Raw genomic sequence first — 15,801 nt, 5'->3', positions numbered from 1 at the left:
GAAAAGCATTCTGCTGAGAAAAACAGCAGTGTAACCATGGGCAAAGGTTCAGGATAGCAGAGTTCAACCCTCTTGGGGACGGCTCCTCTAATTTATTTATTTATTTTCAGTTGCTTTCCCACCATCATTCAAGACTTCTGTAATGTTGCTTGCAGATTACAGCTCAGTTTATCAGTGCGGCACAATCCTTTGTGCTGAAAACGTGAAGCAGAGACTGATAAGTTTTGGATTTTCTGCTTGCGGTGGGCTCAGGATGTCTGCAAAGGTAGCTGTCCCCTGATGCTCCCTTTGAGTCACTGCCTGCCTGCTCTGAGCAGCAGCTTTTGTAGGTCTCCCTTGCACAGCAGGGAGTACAGGTCCTGCTGTCTTTTCTCTTACGTACGTCAGCATCATCGGAATTTTATTTTTTAATGGACATCTCTAAAAGGGAAAGGAAACCTCCCTTGCTCCTCCCTCCCCCCAAGCAAGAGTGGATTTGACAGCGGAAGAAAGATATTTGTGGTAGGGTTGTCTGAGCAGCGTCCTGTTGGGCAAGAGGGTTTCCTTCAGCAGCTGTCCCTTAGGCTGAAGGAGCTGCTCTCCAAAATCACGTCATAACTCGCCCAAGTAAAAGGGAGCCCAGAGCAGGCAGGGATACAATAACCCAGTGGTCTAGCTCTCGCAGTCTCCCCGCCCCTACTTTTTATTCTGCTTTGAATTCTGCTTTGAATTTGAGTTCTTCATTGTACAGGATCAAGGAATAAATTTCAGCATGGAAGATGTATCTCTTGAGCTAGCTTTGTTTAGTATCCTCAATTAGTCAGAAAGGAGTTGCTTCAAGTTACAAAGCTGGCTGGTTGGCTTTGAAGTTTAGATTTTATTTAGTGCTGGAGTGGGTCTAACAAAAGACCCTAAAAAAAAAGAGCACTACGTGAATAAGATAAATTCTCTCCTTCAAGTTTCCTAAAGAGTCCAAGAAATCTGTGATCATGGTAGAAGTAGTGCTGGTAGCTTAAAAACGTCAGTGGACTCTTTCTGCCCCGAGGAGCTCAAAAGTACAGAGATTTTTGCTCAGTTCTGAAATCCCAAGCACATTGGTAGCGTCTGCAGCATGTTTTTATGTTCCTTTAGGTTTTCAGTGGCTTAAAATGCTCTGGAAGTGTGAACTACTGCCAGCGTGCTTTTGTACTTGTATGAATTTAATTAAAAAGATAATTGGATTGCTTTATCAGCCTTTACATGTCAGCCCAGTGCCACCTTCTTCTCCCCCCTCTAACAACGTTGACAAACCCAAGGCATCTGAAATCTGTATTTTTCTCTATTGTTCTCTTCTCCTGTGTCTCGGATAGGGTACAGAGGTGACTGTGTTTTCTGTTGAGCATGAGTTGTGCTGCCATGGTGGGAAGGAAGTGGCTGATAAGCAGAGAGCCAGCCTGCTCAGATGGTTCCTGCAGGGGCTGCCCTGTGCAAGTGGAGGGGGAAATGCCGTGCAGTGGCAAAGCTCCAAAACAAAACAGAGCAGACTGACCCTTTGCAAAGTCCTCTGCCTTTATTACACTGATGATGTATAGCCCAAAAGGCGCAGCTGAATCTCCAAGCTGCACAGCATGGGCAGTTTTTGTGATTTCCCTAGAAATGCTGCCGAGGAACGTAAGATCCATTTTTAGTGCAAAACCCACTGACGTTTTCATGTAAATAGAGAAGTGCCCAGCCTTTGTTGTTTAGTAAACCTGAGGATGTATCCAGACTTCTTGACATCCCTTTGACCGGAGGACCAGATTCACACACAGAGAGATGTGGAAGGGCATGTGAACCAAACAAAACGCTGCAGCCCTGGCCGTTGCTCTCTGTCAACAAGCAGAGCTCCTTCCCTGCCAGCTCTGTGCCCCCAGCGCTGCCCCCAGCGCTGCCCCAGCGCTGCCTGCTTTGGGAAGCCTCTTCCCAGCTCTAGTGTGTGCTTCGTGGTGTTTTCAGGAGTGATGTTTTAATGCTCGTCGTCGTTTCCTTGGAACTTCTAGAGTTTCATCAAGCCACCTCTGGGAATTTGGGAGGGTGGGTTTTCTACTATTTATAATACAGAGCAGCCTCTGTTCCAGTCGTTTGTGGCCACATGGCTGCCAAGGAGGTAGGAATTGTCTTTGGCTTATTCACCTGGTGTGTGGACGGGACAATCGGTGAAACAGTTTGAGCACGGCCAGAAGCAATGCCAGGGCATGCAGAGGACTGGGGCAGATGGGATTAGGCAGTCAGGAATGTTTTTCTTCAGAGTGAAATGCTGTTGCATGGAAGACTTGGAGACTTTACAAGTTAGTTTCTGTTACAACTGGAGGGTGACAGCATGACTTTACAGGATCCTTCAAGACAGAAAAAAGCCTGTGGGACTACTGGAATTTTTCACTTTGATGAAATTGATTTTCATTCTGAATGTGAATTCACCAATTAGCAATGTAGAATAAAGTATCTGTAGTATGTAGAATCTCTCTTAATGACTGTAACTTCCTTTAAAAAGACTTAGAGCTTTGGAAACTGTGCAATAGCAGGTATCTGTTATTAGCCTGAGGAAGAAGGTGTTTGCAAGAGGAGATGATGGAAAGAAAGGTGCTCTGGAGTTAAAAACCCCATTTGAAAATAAAAAAAAAGGGAGTTACAGTTTTTCATTGTTTCCACAGAAGAAACTGGTTTAGACATACAAGATTTCCTTTTCCATTTAAATGTATTAAGTACAGCTTTTCAGGAAGCAGAAAAGGCAAAACTCAAAATACAAAGCAGCCCACTTGACAGTGGCATGTAGGAAACACGTATACTCTCTTTTTTTTTTTTTTCCCAAGGGATTTATGGTGGTGCCAGTGTGACCCTTTGATTTTTCTTGCAGAAAAAGATTTACAAGTACAAGAAGGTGCTCAGTAACCCCAGCCGCTGGGAGGTGGTGTTGAAGGAGATCAGGACGCTGGTGGACATGGCGCTGACGTCTCCGCTCCAGGATGACTCTATTCACCAAGCACCACTGGAGATTGTCTCAAAACTGCTCTCAGAGGTATGACCTCAGCAGTGCTCCTGCAAGACACTGTCACGTTTAGATGAGAGACAAACAGTTAAAAGTTTGTGGGTGGGTTTTATTTTAACTTAGGGTGTCAAAATTCAGCCTTCGAGTCTGCTCGTGACTTCTGCTGACTTGAGTGGAATTTGTACTTGCTGGGAGAAGGAGAATTTGACCCATGTTAGGTAAATTTTGAGAAACAAAACAAAACACATTTTTCTTGAGGCTTTTTCTTGCGGTTGTTGATTATTTATGGTAAATTTATTATGAGTCTGATTCATGTCTTATTTCAAGTCGGTGGTAAAACTCCCCTTGACTTCTGTTCTATTGGCTTTGTTTCCATGACCAATAATTCTTGTAGCAATATGTCTATACCAATAAAATCATTGTGAAGCTACTTTATTATTACCAGTTCTGTCAAAGAAAAATATTTTCCTTCTTCAGAGTTATCCATCCTTCTTTTATAGCATCTATTTCAAATAGTTAACTTTTCATGGACAGGAAATGTAATGCCAAGCAGGTTTTTTCATGTCTTGGTTCTGATGTGCAAAGTTTTATGATAAGCAAAAGAGTTGCTAGCTAATTTTCTTGTAGTAGGCAAAGATCTTAGCAGCTCACAACTTTGTAACCTCTGAATGGATCATACTGCTGAGAAACTCTTTTGCATACTCTTTTGCATAGTTAGTAGCATAGGTGACTCCCAGTAAATTTATTGGCTTTTCTGGTTCCATGTTTGAAGAAGGAATTTCAGAAAAACTACAGCAGTCAGTTGACTACCAACAAATGGTATAGAACACCACAGCAACCCTTTTACTAGTTTTTGTAGAAACGTACAGCCTGTCTTAAGAAAACGTTTTTGAGAAATGTATCGCTAGCTTTAATTCTCCAACTGATTGAGACCTCCTCTGGCATCATGGTGTTTGTATGCTCAGCTTTCGTGGCTGGTGTGGCTTGAATCTGAAGGTGCTGAGGGAGAAATGGAAGCTTGCACAACCCCTTATAGCAGATAGTATACCACCTTCTTCGAGAAAATGATTTTAATTTCATGCATTTTATTCTGAAAATAAGCAATTGCAGTCCTTAGCCTTTCTGCTTGTGTCTGGTGGTAGTTAAGAGGACTGTCTATGCTGCTGTGCCAACTCAGACTGCTCTTTACTCATTCATTGCTTCTGTTCAACTCCTTCAGAACAACAACTTAACCACTCAAGACCATGAGAGCATTATTGTGGTGAGTACCCTTCTGTCAAAATCTGAGGACAAATCTATATTGCTTGATAACACTTCTGTTAATGCTTGCATCTGCCCCAGTCAAGTAGGGCAAATATGAAAGCATTTCCACCAATGCTGGTGAACTTAGGCAGGATCAAACCCATTTGTTCTACCGCTTCTTTTGTGGTTTTGTCATTCTTTTTGTTTCATAGATCAGTAACAATAAAGATTCCTTGTCAACTTACATGAAACAGCACAGCATGTTGAGGGTTAATCATCTCCCAAAATGGCCTCCTTACTAGGCTACACAGTGCAATGTTCATATCTATATATGTACTTTATATAGTCAAAAACATCATTTCCAGATGTGCCCTATAAAACCCCTTGGGCTTAGTAGTTTCCTGAGGGGCTAATGCTACCATATACAGAATGTCTCCATTGCTCCTGGTATGTGAGCAAGTGATTGTTTTTGTAAGTGTGGATATGGGTATGTGTCACTGCAGTTTAACCCCTTGCTTACTTGCTTTACAAAAATATCCTCTTCAACTTCTTTATTTTCTGTAGGTTGCATTTATTTAGACATAGAAATAAGTGAATCAAATGACAGCTCTCCTCTTTGTGCAAAATATAAAAATCTCAACAATTTTATCAGAAAGGTGGAACTTGGTTCCCCATCACAGTAATTTAATTTCAGTCACTGGCAATTTCCAGGAGATTGTCCCAGTAAACTGATCTAGAACTTCACCTGTAGTATTGCATCTCTGTGACTCTTTCTCCAAAATGATAAGGTGGCAGGTAGCTGCTAGTAGGTGTGAATTGTGTTTAACTGCTGCTTAAGATACTATGTAATCGGGTCACTGAGATAAGTTTCTGAAGTGGCATTTACTTTTCTTTGAGATCTGCTATAGGTTTTGTTTTACTCTAGTGCTAAGGGTAATTCAGGCCTCCAGTTATGGCTGGTTGTTTTGGAGGGGGGAAGGATTTTTGAATAAAAGATGTAAGGTGGCCCTGCTGTGAGCAGGGAAGATGGACCAGGTGGCCTCCAAAGGCCCTTTCAGCCTACATTATTCATCAGTTCTGGGTGATGGCTTCTTCAGTTCAAGTCCTGCCCTTCTGTGGGCTGTGCCCGAATCATGAAGGAGGTGGCACTTTCTGGGTGCACAGTCATTTGCCATGCAGGCGGAACGAGCTTTCCTTCTCTGATGGTGCTGGAAGAGATCAGTGTTAAAACCGATCCATTCCCAGTAAGGAAGGGGAAGCACATCTTGTCATAACTCACAACACGAGACAGCAAGTTTCTCCTTTTAACCACAGTGCACGTAAGGAAAATACAGGGTGTTGTCATGCTGTCACTCTTCCACGCTGGCCGTACAGGTGGAGCCACAACCTGCTTGGCAGTGTCTGTTGTGGTTATTCCCTACATTCTGTAAGGTCTAGCTTGAAACAGTAAAGCTCATTTTTCTTAAGCTGACAACCAGCCGGTTACATCTCTGATGCATTGTGGTGATCTGATGTGGTGATCCACTGACAGACAGGTATAAACACTTGGTGATTTTGCAATACGTGGCTCCTGTGATTTGGGAGGTCCTATAGCAAACACTCCAAAACATGGATTCAAGGAAGATGTTGAGCTCAGGTGTTGGATGAGGTGTGAGGATATTCTAGTCTAACTGAATAGTGTCGCAGTCTCCATCAGTCCACTGTTGCTGGACCTCCACCAGAGGAAGAGTGAACACTTGCAGATGACGATAAGGAACAGAAACTTCACAAATGTTATGTGTAGCCACAACAGATCTTTGCAGATGTGCTTGGGTTTCACTGTTGAAATTCACAATCATCTTGACCTGTTTGTGAAAGTGGCTATTGTGAAATGCAGTCATTGCAAGCAGGCTTGCCGGGGCTGAAACCCTTAAGGAGACAAGAGGGGGAGAAAAAAAAAAAAAAAATCAGGCTGCCTTAGTAAAACTCCAGATGCCATCCAGATAAAGTATCGGATGTTCAGTTGCTTGATACAAAATGTCCTAGCTGCTGTGTTTAGAGTCTTACTCTAGATGGGTACTGGGAATCCCTTTAGCTCAAGACTCAAAAAGCCCGAAGGCACCATCACCGAGAGAGAATACATTATTCTAGTACTGTTTTCTAATTTCCAAAGGAAGTAACAGCATAAGTTCATTACACCCTCAGTGACAGGTATGACCTCTAATATATTTACCAAGCATAGGCACATTGGTTTGTGTAGCAACAAAGAAGGAATTGTTGATCTCAACTTTCACAAGTTTATGTGCTTGATTTTGAAGAATAGGGTCTTCCAAGGTAAGAACAGTGCTGTGTTACTTTTAGTGAGGTATTTCTCACAAAAAGAGCTCAAACTCTTCCTTGCTGCATTAAATCCTAAAACAATTGGTCTGTTCCTGTTTTCATTTAAACCATTATAAAAATTGTACTCCTTTACTGTGTTTTATGTATCTACACCAAGGTAGTTAAAAGCAAAATTTTCAAGAGGATTCATAGCAGAGATGTGCTTGAGCTTACGTGTAAAATAAACACAAGCCCACCTCTAATTTCTCTATTGATGTGTTTGTCCTTTGTTTTAAAAGTGGGCCTTTTTTTCCCCAAGAAAAGTATTTCCCTGCAAAATACTTCCTCCAGTTGCAGCCCTCTAATTAAATTTTTTTCTCTCTCTTTCCCTCTTTCTTTTTAAAGGCAATTGCACCTTTGCTGGAAAACAACCATCCTCCTCCTGACCTCTGTGAATTCTTCTGCAAGGTATGAGAACAGCTTTGCTTTCTGAACTCTCATGGTTGTAGATGAGTGTAGTTCTTTGAGGGGGTTGTTGTTTTTCTTTAACTACTTACCTCATGCCCAAATTAATTTCAGTTTTTGGTCAACAACCAATGATACTGGAATAGTTAACATCACCATTATGATAAATAGATCCATATCCTTAGTACATCAGACTGCATGGTCCTGATACTCTGTGAGAGTTAAAAATCTTCAGACTCCCACCCCTCAGTCTGGGTACAAGAGATGTCTTGCTGCATGTTCTATTTAGCTAATGCAAAAATCATTGGAGTCACTGTGTTCAGATGAGTTGGTAATGTGATGCGTAACTCAGCCCTAATGGTATTATGTCATTGGGTGATGGCAGTGGGAAGATCACAAGGACCCATCCTCTTTTCTGGTAAATACATGCTTGTGCTGCATTTTGCATCCTTTCCATAAATTTTTGAGTACTCTGGATTGCAAAGCTTCTGAATTTGAAAATACTGCTTTTCCTCTAGGCCTGTTCGTGTTTCAGTTTCAAATCTGCTTAAATTTGCTTAATGGTGACTGGGTATATGTTTGTCAGACATTCTGGATGGCGCTTATAATTCCCATCCAGAGTTCTTCACCAGCAGCTTCTTCCCACAAAAATTAGTTCAGGTTTCCGAAACTCCTCTGACTGTTGCATTTTTATAAGCCAGTCTTAGGGTCATACCTAGCCTTGGACTCAGCTTATGGTTTTGTTGGCCTTTGGTCTCTATCAGAGGTGGGCACCTAACGATCTTGAAATGTGTGGGATGGGCTGTGTGTAATTGCAGGAAGGGAAGCAGGTTTTGGACTTCTCAGAACTGAGATGGGCAAGGCTAATGAAGAGGCTAACGTATCTTCAAAACTGACCCTGCCTTGAGTGGGAGGTTGGACCAGGTGACCTCCAAAGGTTTTTCCCAACCTAAATTTCTCTGACTGATACACATTATGTTTTGGCCTGTGATTGGTGGGGGGGGGCTTACTGGTGCCCTCCAAGATCCACCACAGGTTTTTAGTGTGGATCCCAAGGAAAGGATGTTTGTGCCATGACACTGCCTGTGTCTGCACATCTTTTTGTCCTGAACTCCTTTAGTTTTAAAACTGTTGGCAAGTTTTGACCAAATTTGACAAAAGTTGTAGAAGTCCACAAAATACTATGTTCCAGGAAATATTATGAATAATAGGTGGTAGGGAAAGAAACTTGTGTAGTTCATGAGCTCCCATGGTAATATTCTATTAGACACCAGCAAATCCATAGGAGAGAGCAGTGTTATGAGTACGCTAATCCCAGGAAAGATTAATTTAGCCCTTGGATCTTGTTAATCTTTGGGGGTAGTCAGTGTGTCGGGTGTGAAGCCAGACAAGACCCATTTTCATGGTTTCTGCAGCTCACAAAACGCCTTGTTGCTCATTACAGCACTGCCGAGAGCGCCCACGGTCCATGGTTGTGATAGAAGTGTTCACACCAGTGGTACAGAGGATTCTCAAACACAACATGGTGAGTGCACCTGTATGGGAACCTGGTCAGTTTGGAGAAGTTTTACTGTGATACCTTTTGTAATTAACAGCTGCTTTGTTGCCTGTAATGAACAAAGCACCGTGATATCTAAATCTAACAGCCCAAACTGTGAGTGCTGCATGGAATCATGTGTTGATTTATAAAAGCAGAACTAATAAGCATTCCCTGGGACTTTCAGAAGCATCTCAGCAAAGCCATGATTTGAGGAACGTTTCTTTTGACAGCAGTGCCAGCTCCAGCTCTTGGCTCCTTATCTACTCCCCGCACGCCATCCTTGTAGTTATAATGGCTTAAAACCAATTAAATAATAAAATTAGAATAGGGACTTTGTAAGACACTCCCACCTCTCTGGATTTCCATTTTTCTTTATACTGATGTCCAATGAGTTCTTACCTAGGTTTCCTGAATTTCCTTATGCTTTTCTGCTATTCTTCTTACATCTCATTCCAGGAATTGTGTACTCTGTCATTTTATGATTGTTCTCTCCCAGGCTTTCTCTGTTCTCATTGCTGATTAATTCCTTGGTAGCAATTGAAATAAATGCCAGGAGACTGCCCTGCCAGCTTTGCTCTCTCCACCCTGTATACCAGATTTTCTCCTGCTAACTCCAAAGATATTCTTACATGACCCATATTGGAGAGACGCCTGGGTGTTTCCCAGCCCTCCATCCTTTGTGGCATATTAAATTTCCTGCCATGGTTTTTAAGTTACATGAAGAAATTTTACTTTACAATGTTGTGTCAAAGAGTAACAAAATAAATATTTAAGGCAGTTGACTTGGCTGTGATCTTAAGGATGGATCTCATACCTCTGTAACTACACAATCAACTTATTTTCACTAACTGATATAATTTTAGAGACCACCCACTGCTCTGTTGTTTATAGCATGAGCCCAGTAGAAAACAGTTCATATTTCTTATTTTTACAACAGTATTATTATTATTTAACTCCTTGAGTTTACAGAACTAGGTAGAAAGCCCGAGATGGCAAAAAGGTCATATTCCTGGCTCTGTGCCTGCACTCTGCAGACATGTAAACATTTTTGAATATTCTGTAGTGTTCAATGAAATATTCTGTAAATGTTATTCTTGGATTCCAGACTGATTTTTTTTTTTTTTAAAGCATCCAGGGCTCTTGAGGGTCTCAAATAAAATCAAAATGCATAGTGTAATGCTTGTATTTGGTTAGCTTTAGAGAATTGGGTATATTTACCATACTTAACATTTGCAGATTGAAAATCAACATGTCTGTACCGCAGCATGTAGTCAGAGAATTTATGGTGTCATATATTAATTGGAGTGGATTTGGGCACTTTACTGCTCTCCAGGGACTTCTGTACTGAATAGTCTTTTAGAGAATGTGTGTGTGTGTATACATGTAAATAAAGTTATCATTTAGGGGGACAGTGTTGTTGGCAGTCAACTTTCATAACCTTAGGAGGCCCCATGCAATTCAGTGTACTTAAAGCAGGAGACTTAGCTGTCTGTTCCCACCTTTGCTGTTAATTTGCTCTGTGGTCTTTGGTAAGTTCATGAGAAGTTTTATTCCTACCTATAAAATGAGGAAAGAGTGTGTAATTTATCTATCATTTTGAAATCTCAAAAGAACAGGGATAGCTTTTTGGTCTTACTGATACTGCTGGTTATGTGCAGGTCTGGAGACTACTGTATGCTGAATTCATAGGATCATAGAATGGTTTGGGTTGGAAGGGACCTTAAAGACCATCTAGTCCCAACCCCCTGTCACAGGCAGGGCCACCTTCCACTAGCCCAGGTTGCCCAAAGCCCCGTCCAACCTGGCCTTGAATGCTGCCAGGGAGGGGGCAGCCACAGCTGCTCTGGGCAACCTCTGCCAGGGCCTCACCCCCCTCACAGGGAAGAATTTCTTCCTTATATCTGATTTGAATCTTCCGTCTTTCAGTTTAAAACCATCACTCCTTGTCCTATCACGGTACTCCCTGATAAAGGAGTGTATCTTTCCTGCAGCCCCTTTCAGTACTAGGAGGCTGCTCTGAGGTCTCCCCAGAGCCTTCTCTTTTCCAGCTGAACCCCCCCAGCTCTCTCAGCCTGTGTTCATAGGAGGGGTGCTCTAGCTCTCTGATCATCTTTGTGGCCTCCTCTGGACTTGCTCCAGTAGGTCCTTGTCCAGTTGTTTGGGGAGTACTCAGCAACCTCTTGGTACTTTTGGATTTCAGCTGTTTGTAGGCTCGGCCCAAATGTTTTAATATAAGCACTATTGCTTGGGGGGGCGGGCAAACAATATTGATAGTGTATGTTGTTCTGTACCTGGGATGGTGGAAGGGCATCATATTATATTTAGAGAGATACTTTATTTTAGAGTGGTCAGCAATGACATCCTCTTTATGATCTCTTGAGCTTAGTTCTAACTTCAGTTATGATACCTTCACAGGTTGAAAAATGTCATAAAGAAATTGCAACCGCAAAAGCTATCCTTCAAGGAGTGTTCATGAACCAAATGATATAGGAAGCACATAGTCTCATCTGCTGAACCAAGTGTATTTGCAGCTGTCAGAAGGAGTTGTTAGAAGTTCAGTGATTTTAATTGTAATACCAACTGTGGAATTGCCCACAGTCCCTTTGCTGGGTGAAGTTACCAGGTAGCCATTCAGTACTAGCAAAGAGTGACACTTAGACCTGAAGGAGACATTGTTCTGCCTAGGCTTGTATTCACATTTTGGATCATTTTCTCCAGCTGTAAAACCTATGAGATGTTAATATAGGTTGTGCTGCAGAAGTACCTGAAACCAAAATAAATAACAGAAGGTTTCAGTGCTTTGGGAATGTATCTTCCTTTTTAAAGACCACCAGTTTGTTACCACTTGTGGTATTTCTTGAAAATTTAATTTGATATTTATTTTTTCAGGATGAGTCTTCTTCCACAGTTTGAGGGATAACAGGGAGGGCTTGTTTGTCCTCAGTGGGCTTTGGTCACTGCTTGGAAATTTAGCTTTGTAGTTCTGTAACACCTGTGTACTAAAGGTTACATGTGTGTAAATGTGAAGAAATGTGCTGTGGAATAACACTCTCCAGACAGCAGATTTTACTCCTTTCACATCTAAAAATAGCAGGTGATGTGAGGAGATGTAGGATTTCAGTTAGGTGCCTTTCCGACTGCAGGATTAGAAGAAAGTGACTGTTGAGCTCACCTGTCAAATTCACCTTGTAACTGGAGTGAAATCCCTGGAGAAAGAACTGGTATCTGATTTTATGCTTGATCACTTATTGATCTCATGTCAAAGAGATTTTGTCTAAAACCAGAATAGATACTGTGTCAAACATGGAAGTAGAACATTATTTTTGAGTTTCATTTGTAAAAAAAAAAGTGCAGTTATAAGTGGAATTAAAAATGCAAAACAACAAAAAAGCCATTTCAAAATAAGGTATAAAGTGAAATGTACAAAAGGAAGGTAAGTGCAGATAGGATTTTTTAAATGTTTTTCATTAAACACATCTTCTGTTTCAAGGTGAATATGGGGGAAAGAGGAGAATTGCAAAGCATGTCATTAGCAGGAAGAACATTACTTCAGCGTGAAGCTGTCAGCATAAAAACAAAAGTTAATTCAGTTGTGTTTGGGTCGATTTCATTTGAAAACTCAACAGTTTCGATGTACATTGCAGACCTGTTTCACCGTCTTCACTGAGTTTCTCCTTTTTGGACAGGATTTTGGGAAGTGTCCTCGGTTGCGGCTGTTTACTCAGGAGTATATTCTGGCTTTGAATGAGCTGAATGCTGGAATGGAGGTGGTTAAGAAGTTTATTCATAGGTTAGTTACATCTAATTTATTGTGTATTTCCAGTCCTGTGTACATGCTTTGCTGTGTTATTTCTCCTAGCCCTGCTCATCTCTTTACTGACTGTTAAGAATAGCTGGTGCTTTCCAGTACTGGTGAACAGCAAATAAATTAGAAGAGTCCATGAGGCAATGTTGCTGAGGTTGTTTTTTTTAAAAAAACCTAATTCTCAAATACGCCTTGGTTTTTCTGCCTAGTTACACACTGGAGGCAAATGGTCTTTGCTGTGTGCACATTATTTATATACATTTAGACTTGGAGCCTCTACAGAGAGATTCCCATTAACTTTAAACCTCATAACGTTAAGTGATGTGTGAGATTTTGGGGGACTGTAGAGATACCACATCAAATAAACTGACAATGCTTCTTAGCCTTCATAATTAGGGCCATTGAGTAGGGATTTACAGGGTTAAAATAAGTTTGTTATGATCATTCTGAAGATTCCTCAAGGCTCTCTATCCAGGTCTGGCACCTCGTTCTGTCTGACTGGTTTTGCCCACTGAAGTCTCCCTCACAATGCTGTCATCTTGGATTTTGTTTTTCAGCATGCATGGTCCAACTGGACAATGCCCCCATCCCAGGGTCCTGCCAAATCTTGTAGCTGTCTGCTTAGCAGCCATTTATTCCTGTTACGAGGAATTTATCAACAGGTCAGTATGAATTCCCAGCTGACTGCATGCTACTCACTTCCAAACCCATGGCATGTGTGAGCACGGGTGTGGGTATGTGAGAGTGTGTCTTCATTCTCACTCTGCTCACTGCTAGCGTTACTTGTGGGAGTTCTGGCCAATCACATATATTTATATATATTATATTTGTTACATGCTGTGTGCTTGCTAACCTGATAGATGCTGAACCTTCGTTCTCGTGTACTCACTGAGGCATATTTTGAGGCAGTGAGCATGACAGTCTGTTATTGCACATCTTTGGCTGCCATGCTTGAAAATGGGGGCAGTGCTGGTGGTGGAAGGAGCTCGGCAGTTCCCAGTACAGAAGTACTGTGGGCTGCAGTATCCAGGGTGAAGCTCAACAGCCAGCTGCATGCTGATCTTGGCCCCTGTTGAGATACTCCGCTAAGGCAGACTGCAGCTGTAACCAGCCTTTTCAGGCCAGCCAGCAGAAGATGAGAGTGCTCTACAAGAGTCTCTGGGAATTACCTGGAGCAGTGTCTGTTTTACTCCCTTTCTGGCACGTGAAGTGTGTGTTACGTGTAAAGCAAAGGGAAGGGTGATATGTTGAACCAGGGTTTGTGTGCAAATCCCTATGTATCTGCAGCTTTGAACCTGAGCTGGTTTCACGGCGCTGTCTCCGTTATTGTGGAAAATTTGATTCCTGACTAACTGCAAAATAGATGCTGCAGTTCTTGACACACGAGCCAGTTTCCAGTAGACACTGAGGGTTCCCCTCTGCTATGTTTCCTGTTTGTTTATGCCTATCTGACTTTCCTCATGGTAGAACACGGACAGGGGCTGCTTAATGTCCAACAAAAATTCCAGACGCGAGGGCTGCAGACAAATGTCTGGGCATGTACTGTAGCCAGATACATACTTGGGCATGGATTCTGTTACAGCTTTGCGCGACTTGGATGGGAAAGTTCACCTTTATACTAAACTGGTTTGTCAATCAGAGTAATGAAAAGCTTGAATCTTTGTAGAATAGGGGCTGCAGAACAGTCCTGTTGGAGCCTTTTAATGTTTTTAATTGATTTCAGTAATCCGATTACACAAAAGAAAGCAATCCCCTGGGTTAGGGTGAAATTCAGTGGGAAGTTGCAAAAGATCTTGGCTTCTCAATGTTGCCCTCTCTCTCCTGCTCTCTGCTGTTATGTCTGTCTATTGAAATTATTTGTTTATTTTAAAAATTCAGTCGAGACAATTCGCCAAGCCTGAAAGAAATTCGGAATGGCTGCCAGCAGCAGTGTGACCGAAAGCCTAATCTCCCCCTCCGCCTTCTTCACACGAGTCCTGACCTGGTCTCTCAAGAGGCCACCTTGAATGAATCTCGTCTGAAACCGGTTATTGTCACTTCAAATGAGATCCACGTGGAAGTGGAGCGCAACAACACAGCTAATCAGAAGATGACAGCCAATGTTGGCAACGACAGCGAGCCCAACCTGATCGACTGCTTGATGGTCAGTCCTACCTGCAGCACCATGAGCATTGAGCTGAGTGCCCAGGCAGACAGGATCCTTGGCTGTTATGTTGAAATACTCAAGATGCTGTGAGTAACTATTTTAAACAGCTTTTTGAACAATGTAATCTTAACAGTGGGGGGCTTTTCCCACAGGCCTGTCATCTTCAACATCTGTGACCAGCCAGCACATGGTTATAAATGTAACTCCAGTTCTAGAGAGTCCAGCCTTTGAAAGAGACATCTGGCACTGCCAATATCTTCTAAAAATAGCATTAGAAGATGAAAACGGAAAGCTTATTTGTACAGTGAGCCTCAGGCATATTACAGAAGACAAGATGTTGTTGCCAGTGGTTTCTGTTTTGTTCTTGCCCACCAAAAAAAAAAACCTAATCCATTTGTTTCCTCCAGGGCTCTTGGGGTTGCCCAAGACAGAGCTAGAAAAGACAGGTCTGTGCTAGGCTCAGTGCCTGTGCAGTGATAGGCAGCACTGCTCCCCTGGCTTCAGTAGGGGTTGGATGAGGTCAGTGTGTTTCATTTAGATGTTCTCCCTTCATATGTTTGTAGAAGTTTTATGACTTACTCAGATTTACTTGTGTTAGAGTGCAACCTCTATTTGTTGACCAGTTGCTTTGGCACAGTGGACCTGTATTAGTGAACAAATGCTTCAATAGCCTTTACAAAATGATGGCTCTTTTGTTTCCTGGAAGGCAAATCTTCTGAATATCTTCAAGATGAAATTAAATAAAAAGTTATTCAGTAAAAGCTTGGTTTTCTCCTAGATAAATAAATGAAAAGGAGTAACACAAAAGGTGGGCTGCAGAATGGAGGCTTGTAATAAAGTGCAATAAAACAACCCAAAACAACTTTGTTGACTTTGATGGCCAGCTCTGCTACTGAATTGCAGTATGTCTTTGGGCAAATTGTTATATTTCTACATTAATTATTTTTGAACAATGTAAGGCTTAATGAAGTAACAGTTTTTTAGAATACAAGGCATAGTGGGTGAAGCTTGGACTCTGCTGTAAACCATGAGCATGTGGCTACACTGAAGTCAAATGCAAATCTGGGTGTACACTCTTGAGGAAGGGAATTTAATGAAGTCCCAATATCATGATGGAGGATTTTGTGAAAGTTTTATCCTACTTTTTCATTTTTTTCAAAATGCATAGTATCAATTTTCAACATAATTCTTTCACTCGCTGCAGAGGTGGCTTGTAAATACATACATAAGCACACACTCAGAACTGGAGACAGGGCAGGTGAATCCAAGATACAGTTCCTATTAGATTCTTGAGCAGAAACCTGCTGAAGGCTAATTTCCCC

The 15,801-nt window shown here is 41.9% G+C and overlaps 1 protein-coding gene across 1 annotated transcript in view; it reads left to right on the top strand.

Annotated features, from left to right (window-relative positions):
- Positions 1 to 15,801, top strand: part of CMIP (c-Maf inducing protein) — a 63,259-nt gene that overhangs the window by 25,017 nt on the left and 22,441 nt on the right. Inside the window, exons 3-9 of the mRNA XM_026856854.1 lie at positions 2,852 to 3,013; positions 4,203 to 4,244; positions 6,929 to 6,991; positions 8,433 to 8,513; positions 12,215 to 12,318; positions 12,891 to 12,995; positions 14,212 to 14,565. Of these exons, the coding sequence (XP_026712655.1) occupies positions 2,852 to 3,013; positions 4,203 to 4,244; positions 6,929 to 6,991; positions 8,433 to 8,513; positions 12,215 to 12,318; positions 12,891 to 12,995; positions 14,212 to 14,565 (911 nt within the window). The remainder of the gene's footprint in view (positions 1 to 2,851; positions 3,014 to 4,202; positions 4,245 to 6,928; positions 6,992 to 8,432; positions 8,514 to 12,214; positions 12,319 to 12,890; positions 12,996 to 14,211; positions 14,566 to 15,801) is intronic.

The sequence above is a fragment of the Athene cunicularia genome (assembly GCF_003259725.1).
Source record: "Athene cunicularia isolate RWA chromosome 11 unlocalized genomic scaffold, athCun1 chr11_part1, whole genome shotgun sequence".
Lineage (NCBI taxonomy): Eukaryota > Metazoa > Chordata > Aves > Strigiformes > Strigidae > Athene > Athene cunicularia.
The sequence above is the reverse complement of the archived record's forward strand: the minus strand, read 5'-3'. Positions and strand labels throughout refer to the sequence as shown.